The 13,306-nt window shown below is 69.4% G+C and overlaps 2 protein-coding genes across 8 annotated transcripts; one reads left to right on the forward strand and one right to left on the reverse strand.

Annotated features, from left to right (window-relative positions):
• The first annotated feature begins 467 nt into the window (after positions 1-467).
• Positions 468-8,118, forward strand: TSPAN4 (tetraspanin 4). 6 transcript variants are annotated; one of them, XM_060183818.1, is made up of 9 exons: positions 468-566; positions 2,078-2,125; positions 3,826-4,030; positions 6,297-6,488; positions 6,671-6,745; positions 6,951-7,052; positions 7,178-7,309; positions 7,452-7,535; positions 7,828-8,118. In XM_060183818.1, exons 3-9 carry the CDS (start codon positions 3,968-3,970, stop codon positions 7,894-7,896), a joined length of 717 nt encoding a protein of 238 aa, XP_060039801.1. In that variant the 5' UTR covers positions 468-566; positions 2,078-2,125; positions 3,826-3,967; the 3' UTR covers positions 7,897-8,118. The 6 variants fall into 6 exon arrangements, with proteins under 6 accessions (XP_060039801.1, XP_060039803.1, XP_060039800.1 ...); XM_060183817.1 differs by lacking the exon at positions 468-566 and adding an exon at positions 701-900; XM_060183819.1 differs by lacking the exon at positions 468-566 and adding an exon at positions 1,362-1,495.
• Positions 8,119-8,411: 293 nt separating this feature from the next.
• Positions 8,412-12,540, reverse strand: CHID1 (chitinase domain containing 1). Of its 2 annotated transcripts, none has more exons than XM_060183815.1 (12): positions 12,345-12,540; positions 11,178-11,327; positions 10,965-11,097; positions 10,851-10,895; positions 10,535-10,641; positions 10,196-10,257; positions 9,748-9,840; positions 9,559-9,660; positions 9,257-9,412; positions 9,009-9,089; positions 8,875-8,917; positions 8,412-8,795 (listed from the first exon to the last, which is right to left on the reverse strand). In XM_060183815.1, exons 1-12 carry the CDS (start codon positions 12,453-12,455, stop codon positions 8,427-8,429), a joined length of 1,452 nt encoding a protein of 483 aa, XP_060039798.1. In that variant the 5' UTR covers positions 12,456-12,540; the 3' UTR covers positions 8,412-8,426. The 2 variants fall into 2 exon arrangements, with proteins under 2 accessions (XP_060039798.1, XP_007536610.1); XM_007536548.3 differs by having other exon boundaries at positions 8,575-8,761; positions 12,345-12,539.
• Positions 12,541-13,306: the final 766 nt, after the last annotated feature.

Consider the following 13,306-nt stretch of genomic DNA (forward strand, 5'->3'; position numbering starts at 1 on the left):
GGGTGGGGCCAGGGTCTGGGTGGTGAAGGTTGGCCCAGCCAGCAGGCTAAGTGCTGGGCTGAGTACACCACCGGCCGGCGAAGGCCTTGCGGGGTGGGGGTGGAATATTGGACCAGGCCCCTCGTTCAGTCCCTGGCAGCAAGTTTTCCACAGGGAAGCTCTTGTCTGTCTCCTCTCCTAAATAAAAATGTAGGAACCCCGTAAAAACAAAATACAGCCATAGAGGGTGTGAGTGAGCCGCTGGCTGGGCTGGTGGGAGGTCGCCTGGGGGAGGTGGGCTTTGGCCCTGCAGTGAGGTGACTGTCTGACCTAATTGCCCTGGTGCAGGAGGCAGATTCTGCCCTTGGGGAGGGTGCCTCCGTGGGGGCTGCCCGGAGCCGGAGTCCTGGGGTGCCTCCGTGGGGTCTGCCCTCCCCCACCCTGCCACATGCCGAGCCGCATGCCAAGGCCACTTCCCTTCTCTGCACCCCCGCCCCCCAGACTAGCTGGACGCACATCCTGTCCCAGACAGAGGGGCAGGGCAGGGGCCTTGGGTCACAGTGCCTGGTGCAGACCCAGCTGTCGAGGTGAGGGGCAGGCAGGAGGGGAGCTCCAGTCCCCTAGCCAGGGCGGGCGGGCGGAGGGCTTCCTGGAGGAGGGGCCAGGCCTGCCCACCCGCCCCTGCAGGCCCCGAGTTGTTTACGGGAGTGGGAAGGAGGGAGGCCTCGCCCGCCGGCGCAGCCCGGGCTGACATTCCTGGGATTCTGGGCGCCTCTTCCTGAGCCCCCGCCCGTCCCACTCCGAGGCAGCCTTGGAGAGCCCCCCCCCCCCAGTCCTAGGGGAGGCCCCAGCTTCCCACCGGCCGCCCTCGGCTGTGCCCAGGCCCCGCCTGACCCGGCTGGACCAGCACTTTGCGCCCAGGTCAGCGCGGGCCCTTGAGCGAGGGGTGGGCGCTGCAGGCGGAGCCAGCCGGGGCTCAGCAGGTGTGGGGGGCAGAGCAGGGGGTGTGCTGGACTCAGCCTCAGTTTCCCCTTCCATGAAGACAGAGCAGCCACATGGGGCCCTGCTTGCTGTGGGGTGGGGGGCCCAGGCAGGGTGACCCTGGACACTCCTGCGGGGTGACCGTCACAGTGTCAGCGTGGCTCACGGTGTCCACACTGGACTCCTGCAGTGGGAAGCCCCCCTATCCTAGCTGTGTCCATCCAGCCCCAGGGCCCCCATGGACCCCCTGAGGGGAGGGAGGGGGATGAGTGGGGTGGGCCCAGGAGAGGCTGGACCAAACTGTGTGGGGTGCCCGCCGAGGCTGCTCAGGTGGGGAGCCAGGAGCCAGGTGAGGCCGTCCCCTCTCTCTCAGACCCCCCCCCCCCACTAGGGTGCAGAAGAGCTGGGGCGGGTCTCAGCTCTGTGGGCAGGGCCTGCAAGGGAAGCCAGGAGGCTTCCAGGAGGCGGTGTCTCCCCCCTCCCAGTGGCTGACCCCACAGATGGGAGGCCCCTGGGTGCAGGAGGATAGCACAGGGTAGGTCTTCCCAAGGGAAGGCGAAAGCGGCCTCTGCATGGGTGGTGGGAGTGTGGCTCTCTCCCCGGGCAGGGCAGACAGGGGTGCTGTGCAGTCACAGTTGCCAGGGAGCCATCTGGGTTCTGCCCTGTGCCTGAGCCCCCAGATGACTGCCATGGGGTGCAGGCAGCGGCCCCAGGCCTCAGACACACCCTGCCATAGCGTGGGTGCTCACACCCATGAAGGCTGGGGACAGGCCTTAGGTTTGAGAGTCAAGTGGCCAGTGGGGAGGGGCCCCAGATTCCCCTCTGGCCGCGGCCACCCCGAGGCCCCGCACCCCTGCCTCCGGGGAGCGCTGCTGGGCTGCAGGCCAGATGTGGATGTGGGGCCGTGGCCGGTGCCCCTGGGAGCTTGGGTTCTGGCTGTGCTGGGGTGGGGGTGGCCCCACTCTGAGGCCAGACCAGCTCGCTCGCTCGCTCGCTCGCTCACGCTAGTCCTGCTCCCAGCACTTCCTGGAGGGACCAGGGGTCAGGGTGCAGCCTGGGGGTGGGCCCCACATCATGGCCCCCTGCCCTGTGTTGTGCCCTCCACCCTGCTCTCCAGAGCGCCAACCTGCAGGGCCTGACAGCGCCCGCCTTCTCTCTGTCCCAGGTAGGTCACCTGTTCTTGGGCCAGACTGTCCCCCACCCCCTGCGGGAAAAGGGGCCACTGTGGGGAGGGGCCCCTGGAGCTCTGGCGGCACCCACTTCTGGGACACCCAGGGTGGCGGTGCCCTTGGCCCGTGGTGTGGGGTCCTGGCCTGGGCAGTTCCCTTCCTCTGCCCACTGCACCCCGCTGCCCGGTCCTTGGTCCTTGCCGGCCAGTTCTGTGCGACCCCCTCACAGTGCCCGCTGTCCTTGGCTTCCCCAGCTCCGGGGTCCCAGCCCCCCTCCCCATACACACTGTCCCCTCCTGTCCTTAGGCTCCCCAGCCCCAGGGTTTCAGCCCCCTCCCCCATGTGGGGGCGCCCAGTGAGTGAGCAGCCCGGGACCCCCAAGTCTTAGGGGAGGGGGCTCTGCATTAGCTTCGTCAGAGCGTCGCACGCCCTGCAGGGTCCTAAGCGTGGACCCACAGGCCCCCAGCCCCGTGGCCTCCCCAGCCCTTTTCAGCCCAGCCTCCTGCCCCAACTCCGCCCTAGCCCCCAGCCCCCATTTACCACCCCTCTCCCCCACCCAGGAGGCCAGCTTCCGGGTCCGAGAAGAGGTGGGCTCGGGGAGGGGTTGCGGACCCCGCGAGCGGGGAAGGGGGAGCCCGAGCTGCTATTGGCCAGGCCTGGGGGAGGGGCAGCTCTGCGCAGCTACCATTGGCCGACTGGCCGGGCAGGGGCGGGGCCTCGCTTCCGGGGGCGGGGCTGGCTGGGCGTAGGGGGCTGGCTGGGTGGGGGCCTGGGGGCTGGCTGGGTGCGGGTCTGGGGGCGGGGTTGGGGGCTGGCTGGGGTACGGGTCTGGGGGAAGGGCTGCGGGGCTGGCTGGGTGCGGGTCTGGGGGCGGGGTTGGGGGCTGGCTGGGGTACGGGTCTGGGGGAGGGGCTGCGGGGCTGGCTGGGTGCGGGTCTGGGGGCGGGGTTGGGGGCTGGCTGGGGTACGGGTCTGGGGGACGGGCTGCGGGGCTGGCTGGGGGCGGGTCTGGGGGCGGGGTTGGGGGGGTCTAGCAGGGGTGCATGTCTGGGGAGGGGCTGCGGGGCTAGCTGGGTGCAGGTCTGGGGGCGGGGTTGGGGGGTCTAGCAGGGGTGCAGGTCTGGGGGAGGGGCTGCGGGGCTGGCTGGGGGCGGGTCTGGGGGCGGGGTTGGGGGGGTCTAGCAGGGGTGCAGGTCTGGGGGAGGGGCTGCGGGGCTGGCTGGGTGCAGGTCTGGGGGCGGGGTTGGGGGGTCAAGCAGGGGTGCAGGTCTGGGGGCGTCCTGTGCTGTGATGGGTACCTGGGGCGTGGTGGGGTCCCGTTGGGGTGCGGGTCTGGCAGTTAGCTGGGGTGGTGCCTGGGGGGCTGTTTGGGGGCTGGGGGCGTAGGCATAGCTGCGGGGTGGGGGCGCGCTGGTTTGGGCGAGCGAGACGCTCGGGGGCTTGCTTGGTCTCCGGGGCTGTGGGCGTGGCTATGGGCGGGTGCTGATGGGGTCGCGGTGACCGGGGCGTGGCTGGACGTGGGTGGGGGGCGCAGTGGTTGGGGGCGGTGCTGGGAGCGCCGCTAGGGCGGGGACGGGCCGCGGCGGCCGGCGGCCCCGGGTCCGAGCAGTGGCGGGGCGGGAATGGGGGCTGCGGGGCGCTGAGGGGGAGAGGCCATGCGCGGGTCCGGCTCGGACGAGTCCCGGTTCCGGCGCAGCCCGTCCCCGCCGGGCCGTTCGCGGCGCCCCTTCTGCGGTGTGCGGACCGGCGCGGGGTCCGAGGCGGCGGCGGGCGGCAGGTGCGTGGTCTTCCGCCTGGACCTGAGCCTCGTCTTCCTGCTGGAGCTGCGGCGCTGCGGGATGGCGCGGGGCTGCCTGCGGGCTGTCAAGGGCCTTATGTTCGCCTTCAACCTCCTCTTCTGGGTGAGCGGGGCCGGGGGCGGGGGGTCCTGGTGGTGAGAGGGGCCGGGGGAGTTGGGGGGCCCTGTTGGTGAGCGGGGCCGGGGGGTCCTGGTGGTGAGCGGGGCCGGGGGAGTTGGGGGGCCCTGTTGGTGAGCGGGGCCGGGGGGTCCTGGTGGTGAGCGGGCCCGGGGGTTGGGGGGCCCTGGTGGTGAGAGGGGCGGGGAGGGGGGTTTCAAGGGGCCAGGGGCTGGGGGTCCGGGCGCGGACTGGAGTGCCAGCCACCAGGACAGCCCTCGGCTTGGGGGAAAGGGGCGGCCCCCAGGGACAGGCCATGCAGGGGAGACTCCAGGAGCTGGGGGCTTCAGGTATGGAGGGTTAGGCCCGCAGACCTCTGCGGTGCCACTGCCCCGTGTCCCTGTGCCCTCCTGCTTACCTGGGTCCCCAGACCCCATCAGATGGGACCCCGTGTCCCCTGTGCCCTCCTGCTGACCTCCCCAGACCCCACCTGATGGGACCCCCCCCATGCCATGCCCTTCCTTCTGCAGGGCTGAGTCCCGGCCACCCTGCCTTCACTCCTCCCAGTAGAGTGGCTCTCCAGTCCCTGTTCCCTGGGGCTCCATGAGCTCCCCAGGCTTGGAGCAGGATAGGTGCTAGGTGCCGTGCAGGTGTGGGGGCTCCCTGAGGCTGTGGGCAGGTGGGCAGGAGGTGCCATGTTCAGGGTCCCAGATATCACTCAGCAGGAGCCCCCCACCTCCTCACCCAGAGCTGTAGGTGCAGGCGGGCCTCACCTGAGCATGTGTGAGGTCTGGTGAGCTGCTGGGGGAGGTTGTAGCCAAGGTCACTGTGGTCCCCCCAATAAGCTCCTCCCAGAAGCCGAGCCAGGGGGCGTGGCTTAGCCAGCTGGACTCTTGCTGCAGATGGCTCTTTTGCATAAATTTGCATATCATTGGCATCCAGTCCAGTGAAGACCAGCTGTCCAGGCGCCCTTCTGGGTGCTGGCTCTGTCCCTCAGCCAGGGTTGGGATGGGGTCACCGAGCAGGCGCTAGGTATTGCACAGGGCTGGCAGGTCAGGGAGCATCTGCTGGGGGGCCAGAGGGCTGTGGAAGGTGTCCCCTGGTGGTGGCGGGCAGGGGGTCCAGGCCTGCACCCACCTCCTGAGTGACTGCCGCCTTCTGGCAGGGAGGAGGGGCTGAAGTGTCCTGGATGTGGGCATGGGCTCCTGGCACGGACCAAGATGGCCATTGGGGACCCACCTGGAGGATGGTGCCCTGCACCAGGGTCTCTCCTATAGCCTGAGTTCAGCGCCATTCTCGCCCTGGGGCTCAAATAGGATGACCCCAGAATGAGGGGTTCACGTTGGGGTGCCCAGGCCAGCAGCTTTGGGGTTTCGAGCCCTACTCAGCCGTGGCTGATGGGGGGTTCAAGGTGGGACCTGGGGTCTGGAGCCTCAGGCACCTGGCCTCTGCAGGACCCCTGTGCTGCCGCCCCTGCCCAGGGGACGAGTGGGGTGCCTGCCTTTGCTCTGGGCTTGATGGGCCCCTGGGGTAGTGGATCCTGGGGGCTTCTAGGCTCTCAGAGCCCAGAGGGAGGCCTGGCTGGGACCCAGCTGGTATCTGTCCCGGACCTGGGCTTGTCCTGGCCTCAGCTTCCATCTAAGTGCATGTGGCCGCCTGCTCTGGTCATCCTCCTCTGAATTCCTTCCTGTCCCTTCAAGTATAATAGGGGGAACGTGCCACCAGGAGCAGTGGATTCACAGTGCTGGCACTGAGCCCCAGTGATGACTCTGGAGGCAAAGGGCAAAAAGTCATTGCTAAATTAGAGGGGCTGCAGTGTCAGGATGCTGGGGGGCAGCTGGAGTGAGGTCCTGGGCATGGGGCTCCTCGGTCACTGGTTCCCACCCCAGAACCTGGGGGTCAGCACGGGGGACCCTGCCCACCCCTCCCCCATGTCCATGCAGCCTTCAGCCTGGCTGTCAGTGATGACTGGTGGGCGTGGGGTGGTGGGGTGTCAGGCTCTCTCTAAGCCCTCCCACCCTCAGAGGGGTCCCGGGCTCCTACCTGCTAGGGTCAGCTGGGGTCACCCCTGGAGACCGGCTGTTCCTGGGGCGGTGGGTCCTGAGAGGCCCCTGGAATGGATGCTGGCTGCCGTGGAGGGGTGGCATTCAGGGAGGTCCCACCCACTGTGACAGGCCACAGTGGCCTGGTGTCCCCTGCCCTCACTGGGGTGCAGATGGAAGTGTTGGGGCACCCCGCCGCCCCTGGCCTCACGTCCTTGTCCCCACCCCAGCTGGGCGGCTGTGGCATCCTGGGCGTGGGCATATGGCTGGCAGCCACACAGGGCGACTTTGCTACTTTGTCCTCGTCCTTTCCGTCCCTGTCGGCCGCCAACCTGCTCATGGTGACGGGCGCTTTGGTCATGGCCATCGGTTTCGTGGGCTGCGTGGGGGCCATCCAGGAGCACAAGTGCCTCTTGCTGAGTGTGAGTGGGGGGCACAGTGGGGCCCAGGAACAGCCAGGCCCAGGGGACGGTGGGTGGGCACAGTGGGGCCCCAGGGACCAGAGAGAGACCCTATGGGTGAGGTTTGGGCCCCGAAGTGAGCAGGGCTGTGTGTGGGGTGCTTGCCTCGAGCTGGGGCCTGAGGCTGTGGGCCGTCTCCCCAGTTTTTCCTGCTGTTGCTGCTAGTGTTCCTGCTGGAGGCTACAGCCACTATCCTCTTCTTCACCTACACTGAGCAGGTGCGCTCCCCCTGCCCCTGCTGGGGTCCACGCGACGGGGGCGCAGGGCACTCCACCGCGGGTGGGGAGTGGCTGTCCCGGCTCCCTGTCCCTCGGAGCTGGGCTCGGGAGCCGTATCCACACCCTTGGGGTGGAAGCCATGCCAGCGTCTGGGTGTGTGCATGGCCCTCAGCACTACCGGGGGGCTTGCCCGCTGCCCCCGCAGATCGACAGGTACGCACAGCAGGACCTGAAGCAGGGCTTGCACTTGTACGGCAGCGCTGGGAACGTGGGGCTCACCAACGCCTGGAGCATCATCCAGACGGACGTGAGTGTGTGTGTGTGTGTGTGGGGGGGCCGTGGGGCTTCATCCAGACGGACGTGAGGGACCACGGACGTGAGGGACACAGCGTGTCCTGCTGAAGCCCCTGCCCTCGCCCCCCCCCCCCGCAGTTTCGTTGCTGTGGGGTTTCCAACTACACTGACTGGTTTGCCGTGTACAATGCCTCCCGTGTGCCCGACTCCTGCTGCCTTGAGTTCAGTGATGGCTGTGGGCTGCATGCGCCTGGCACCTGGTGGAAGGCGGTGAGCACCCTCCACGAGTGGGGCCTCTGGGGACCCCAGCCCTGCCCCTGGGGGGGGAGGCGGTGAGCACTGTGGGTGGGGGCTCTGGGGGACCCCAGCACTGCCCCTGAGGGAAGGCCCTGACACCTGTGACCCCCACCAGCCCTGCTATGAGACGGTGAAGGTGTGGCTGCAGGAGAACCTGCTGGCTGTGGGCGTCTTTGGCCTGTGCACGGCGCTGGTGCAGGTGGGCCCGCCATGCCCGCAGGGAGCCCCCACTGCCTGCCCTCAGACCCCAGCGGGGGTGTGTGTGTGTGTGACTAGCGTTTCAGGGCTGCCCTGGGCTCTGCTGCTGCCCGGTGACCAGGGCTGACCAGTCTACCTGCAGCCCCAGTCACTGGGTTGCTCACAGGGGCACTGTGAAGGTGGGGTGACAGGCCCTGGTCACCAGGCTAGGAGGTGGGTGGGGTGAATCCCTGCGGTGCCCCCCTCACCCCCACCCCCCGTGGAGCGGCCTGCCCAGCCCCCTGTCTCTACAGATCCTGGGCCTGACGTTCGCCATGACGATGTACTGCCAGGTGCTGCAGGCTGACCGTCACTGTGTGTAGGGGCGGCCCTGGCCCGGCCTGCCAGGGGGAGCAGGAGGCCTGGGCCTGGAACCAGCCCTCCTGCCTGAGACCTGGGGCGTACCGGCCCCCCACAGCAGCGCCCCAAGCCCTGCGAGGCAGGGGACATAGCCCTGCAGGCCTGGTGCTCACGGGGGCACAGCCCTACCTGTCTCCACATTCCATGCCTCAGCTCAACCCTCTGAATAAAGTCTAAGCAGCTGTTGTCTGTCCTTTCCACCAGGCCAGCTGCCCCGGGGTTCAGCACTCGTGGTCTGCACTCGCCCACCCCATCTCCCTGCACGCCTCACCACTGTCTGCATCCTCTCTCCCCACACCCCCACCTGTGACTGCCCCTGCCCTGATGTGCCCTACCACCCTTCACACTGCAGGGCCTCATCCTCCCCAGGGACCTTCTGTCTCCTGGTCCTGGACCTCGCCCCAGGTGTGATCAGCAGTCTCTATCTAGTTAAGCTGCAGCAGCCAAGTCCTTTCAGTGACCTGTGGCCCAGCCGGCCACTGGGGGTGCTGAGTCAGTCACCCTGGGGCTCGGGGTGTCCTTGGGCAGGGCCCCTGCTCACGCCGGTGTCATCTGGGCCTGCTGTCCAGCCGCGGTGAGCGCTGGCCACCAGCTCCCGGGCCCCTCGCCAGCACCACACAGAGACCACAGCACACACGGTGTGAGGCACGTGCACAGGGCTGTATTCTGGCTGTAAGTCCCGGGCCAGCTGCCCAGTGCGTCCCCGAGTCCGGCCACCTGGCCCGGCGTCTAGAGCAGGTCGTAGAAGTAGTCCAGGCCCTGGCCCAGCTCCCACATAGACACGCCGACACCCAGCTCCCGAGCCAGCTCCAGCCGCACCTGCACGGACTGCAGCGGGGGTGTCACTCGGACCCCCCCGACCCTGTGCAGGGAGAGGGTCCCCCGACCTCCTCAGTCCTGCACAAGGTGAGGGTCTCTGCCCCCCCCCCCCCACCGCCTACCTTCAGAGTCGGGTAGAAGACCACATGCTTCCCGCCGCGGCTCCTGCAGGAGAGAGGGGGCCACGGGCTCGGGGAGGGAGGTGGGCCTGGGCCAGGAGGGGAGGGGTGCCTGCCTGCCAGCCCCGGACACTCACTTCTTGTACTCGAAGACATGCTCGGCGGCCTGGCTGTCCCACAGCAGGTGGGGCCTGTGCTCCTTCAGCATTTGGATGTACCTGTGGGGACGGGACGGATGTTGGCGGGGCCGGACACGGCTGGCCGGCAGGAAAGGTGCGGTCCTGAGGCTCCAGAGGCCCGCTGCACCCCAGGCCCCAGACCCGGTGGGGGCTCTCCCAGCTGGCCTGTGGGGACACGGAGTAGGGGCAGGCACTGGCCGGCTCACCTGGTGCCCACCACCGGCTCACGGGCATCCCTGGACGCGGCATAGTCCACGCCGTACAGGTTCAGGCCCAGCAGAATCTTGCTCCGCCACTGGGCCTTGGGGTCCAGCACCTGGACGCAGGCTCGCACCCAGGACAGGGGTGCATTGGGGCCGGGCCTGGGCAGGGGGAGGGGGTCAATCATGCTGTCTGTGTCAGGGCGCCCTGTGGCCACACTGGGAGAGGCCCCTGGGCATGGTGCCCCCGTGGCTGAAGCTGCCCTGGGGGCCCAAGCAGGGGCAGCCCCGGCCCTAGGCTCACTCACTGTAGCCCGTTGGGATAGTCGTACGTCATGAGGCTGAAGCCGTCCAGCACGGGGGCCAGCTGCTGCAGCTCCTTGTGGGTGAACGTGCCAGGCTGCTCGGTCCTGAGGACAGCAGAGGCCTGCTCACAAGGCCACCCACTGGCCGTCAGGCGGGCTGGCTCCTGCTGCCCTCCCGGTGGCCCTGCTCACCCAGGGGCGAGTGCTGGCGGGATGACCAGGACAGCCAGCAGCCGGGCCTGGTGCAGAGTCTCGGCCAGGTGGGTGAGCATGTGGATGAGGCCTCTGGGGAACGGGCAGCGGGGGGTGGGGGTGGTGTCTGCCGGGGTGGGCTCCCCAGGATCACCCAGGGCTGAGAGTCCGACAGGGACCCCACAGCAGGGGCAGAGGAGTCTGCCAGGAGGCGGGAGCCACAGCCATCTGATTACCGGCAGAAGCCCAGGGACACGAGAATCCAGACAGGATTCCCAATCCTCCCGGCTCCCACAGGGCTACATAGGTCTGGCTCCCGTCCCCACAGCAGGAGGTGGCCGCTGCCCCCCGCCCCGGTGTCTGAGGAGCAAGGGGCTATGTGGCTCCCTCCCAGGCTGGCAGCAAGCCCCACGCCTCCCCTCCGCACTCCCTGGGAGCTCCAACTCACACACGCTTCTGGCTTAGCAGCTGACTCCACACCTCCACCACGAAGCCTTCAAAGTGCTGGCTCTGGTGAGGGCAAGTGTCCCCGGGGCGGGGAGAGACTGGCACCAGGGCGGGGGTGAGGGGTCCCCGGGGCGGGGAGAGACTGGCACCAGGGTGGGGGTGAGGGGTCCCTGGGACAGGGAAGATTAGCACCAGGGGTGAGGGCAAGTGTCCCCGGGGCGGGGAGAGACTAGCACCAGGGGTGGGGGTGAGGGGTCCCCGGGGCAGGGGAGATTAGCACCAGGGACGGGGGTGTGGGCCCAGCATCCCAGCAGAATGGGCCTCGGGCCCGAGACAGCACCTTGGCCACCTGCACCACCGTCCGGCCCAGCTCCTCGATCTCGTCCTCACTGTCCAGGACACTACGGAAATCCTCGTGCGTCCAGTCCTCAAACAGGAGCCTCGGCACTGGGGTCAGACACGGCCTGGCACCGTCCCCTCGGTGGGGCCCCTCACCCAGGTCCCCCACCTATGGTGGCATCGTGCCCCGCCCTGGCCAGCCTTGAGCTTCACTCAGCCTGGACCTACCCCCCTCCCGTGAATAAACAGGCGCACGCCCGAGCCTGGGCACTCGTGGGGTCACCGACGTCAGGCCGACTGTGGGGCGCGGGACTCACCGATGCGGAGGCCTCTGGCCTGCTTCCTGACGGCCCGCATCCACCCTGTGGACGAGGGGACGGTCAGGCTCCCCCCGCACGAGCCCACCCTCCTCCCCAGCCCACACGCCCCACCTTGGTCCACGTCGTGGAGGCCTGTGACCTCGAACATCTCCCGGCCACGCCGCTTCAGCTGCAGCCACACGGGCGAGATCTGGGTGAACTTGGCACCGAAGACCTTGGCCACGTCATAGCCGTGGCTGTTCCACTGGGAGGGACGGGATCGTTGGGCGGGCCCCCAGGCCCCAGCTGCCCACGGCCCCCCGCCCCCCCCGCCCCCAGCCCTACCGGAGTGACGTAGCCCAGCACCTCCCCGGGGAAGAGCCGCTCCCGGGCCCTGGCCGCGCAGTAGCTGCGATGCTCTAGAACCACGTCCTCGACCCGGACGTCCGCCGCCACCAGGCCCCGCTCCTGCACTGGCCTGTCCGAGAGCTGGGTCTGCGAGCAAGGGAGGCGGGCGTCCTGCTGAGCGCCGGGGACACTTTCCAGGGTGCGGCGCCTCGGCCTGGACCCCTGGACCTTCTGCCTCGGGAGGGGGCAGGACGGGAGCCCCAGCCATCAGAGGCCAGCCCAGCCCGTGGGTGACCCCCTCCCCAGCCCAGCCCGTGGATGACCCCTCCCCAGCCCAGCCCGTGGGTGACCCCCTCCCCAGCCCAGCCCGTGGGTGACCCCCTCCCCAGCCCAGCCCGTGGGTGACCCCTCCCCAGCCCAGCCAGTGGGTGACCCCCCTCCCCAGCCCAGCCCGTGGGTGACCCCTCCCCAGCCCAGCCAGTGGGTGACCCCTCCCCAGCCCAGCCCGTGGGTGACCCCCTCCCCAGCCCAGCCCGTGGGTGACCCCCTCCCCCAGCCCGTGGGTGACCCCCTCCCCAGCCCAGCCAGTGGGTGACCCCCCTCCCCAGCCCAGCCCGTGGGTGACCCCCCTCCCCAGCCCAGCCAGTGGGTGACCCCCCTCCCCAGCCCAGCCAGTGGGTGACCCCCTCCCCAGCCCAGCCAGTGGGTGACCCCCCTCCCCAGCCCAGCCAGTGGGTGACCCCCTCCCCAGCCCAGCCAGTGGGTGACCCCCTCCCCAGCCCAGCCCGTGGGTGACCCCCTCCCCCAGCCCGTGGGTGACCCCCTCCCCAGCCCAGCCAGTGGGTGACCCCCCTCCCCAGCCCAGCCAGTGGGTGACCTCCCTCCCCAGCCCAGCCCGTGGGTGACCCCCCTCCCCAGCCCAGCCCGTGGGTGACCCCCCTCCCCAGCCCAGCCAGTGGGTGACCCCCTCCCCAGCCCAGCCCGTGGGTGACCCCCCTCCCCAGCCCAGCCCGTGGGTGACCCCCCTCCCCAGCCCAGCCCGTGGGTGACCCCCCTCCCCAGCCCAGCCCGTGGGTGACCCCCCTCCCCAGCCCAGCCAGTGGGTGACCCCCCTCCCCAGCTCAGCCAGTGGGTGACCCCCCTCCCCAGCCCAGGGCACCCCACCTTTTCCAGCAGCGTCTTGGAGGCGGCCTTTTTGGCGTCTGACTTGGACAGGGTGGTGTGGACGGAGCCGCAGGCCAGAATGACCCACAGTGCTCCAAGCAGTGTCCTCATGGCTGAGGAAGGCTCCCAGGGCGGGCTCCAGGGGGCTGCGGACGAGCGGGCACGGGGGCGTTGTGGCGTGGGGCCTCCCCCACCCCCGGTGAGTGTAAGGGTCCTCCCGTGGCCAGACCCCTGGGGACACGCCGGCTCCCTCCTTGTGGGTCCCGGGCTGCACCAGCGCTGCACCCACGGGCTCCCGAGACTCGGCGGAGGGGCCCCGGCTCGGTCTCCTGTCACTTGAAAGAGGGACACCGGCACAGGGAGCTCAGTGTGCAGGTGTGGGGCCCAGAGGCTGAAGGTTCGATTCCCGGGGCTTCACACCAGAGCAAGTGGGGCTCTGGTCTCTCCTCCTCAAACACAGAGCTCGGGGCTCCCCTCTCGCTGGTCAAACTCCACTGGGGGCTGCCGCCTGCCGCCACGCAGAGAGCACTGGGGCTCTCACCAGGGACACGAGCAACTTTGAGGAAATAAAGTTGGAAAGGAACTTCCTGGAGTGCAGCCATCGGGGAGTTTCTCCTACCCGACAGGCCGAGGACCGGGCCCGGGAGGGGTCACAGGACCCCAGGGCGCGAGGCCCCAGTTCTACCCCCGTGTCGCACGTGACAGACACCCAGCTTCTCTCCGTTAACAGACCTCACGGCCCCGAGGAGGATGGGAGCCCCTTCACAGACACCTGCGAGAGGCTACCCGGCCCTCAGGACTGGACGCTGGGCGGGTGTGAGGACCAGCCCGTTGGAGTGACCACAGGGACCTGGCCGTACCCCCGCCACCCAGTCAGCCCTGGGGACCCCTCCCAGCGCCGCCACGACCCAGACCCAGTCCCGGGGCCGGGCCCAGAGCCCGGCTGCCAAACTGGGCTCCAC

Source organism: Erinaceus europaeus, unplaced genomic scaffold, assembly GCF_950295315.1.
Source record: "Erinaceus europaeus unplaced genomic scaffold, mEriEur2.1 scaffold_1205, whole genome shotgun sequence".
NCBI classification, from domain to species: domain Eukaryota; kingdom Metazoa; phylum Chordata; class Mammalia; order Eulipotyphla; family Erinaceidae; genus Erinaceus; species Erinaceus europaeus.

Excerpts from the sequence above, each read along its gene's own strand:
- TSPAN4 (XM_060183816.1), top strand. The coding sequence starts at position 3,785 with ATGCGCGGGTCCGGCTCGGACGAGTCCCGGTTCCGGCGCAGCCCGTCC. Across the intron at positions 6,489-6,670 it reads ACAAGTGCCTCTTGCTGAGT|TTTTTCCTGCTGTTGCTGCT; the intron begins GTGAGTGGGGGG and ends CCGTCTCCCCAG. Across the intron at positions 7,053-7,177 it reads GGAGCATCATCCAGACGGAC|TTTCGTTGCTGTGGGGTTTC; the intron begins GTGAGTGTGTGT and ends CCCCCCCCGCAG.
- CHID1 (XM_060183815.1), bottom strand. The coding sequence starts at position 12,455 with ATGAGGACACTGCTTGGAGCACTGTGGGTCATTCTGGCCTGCGGCTCC. Across the intron at positions 8,918-9,008 it reads CATGTCTTCGAGTACAAGAA|GAGCCGCGGCGGGAAGCATG; the intron begins GTGAGTGTCCGG and ends TCTCTCCTGCAG. Across the intron at positions 8,796-8,874 it reads TCTTCTACCCGACTCTGAAG|GGTCGGGGGGGTCCGAGTGA; the intron begins GTAGGCGGTGGG and ends CTCCCTGCACAG.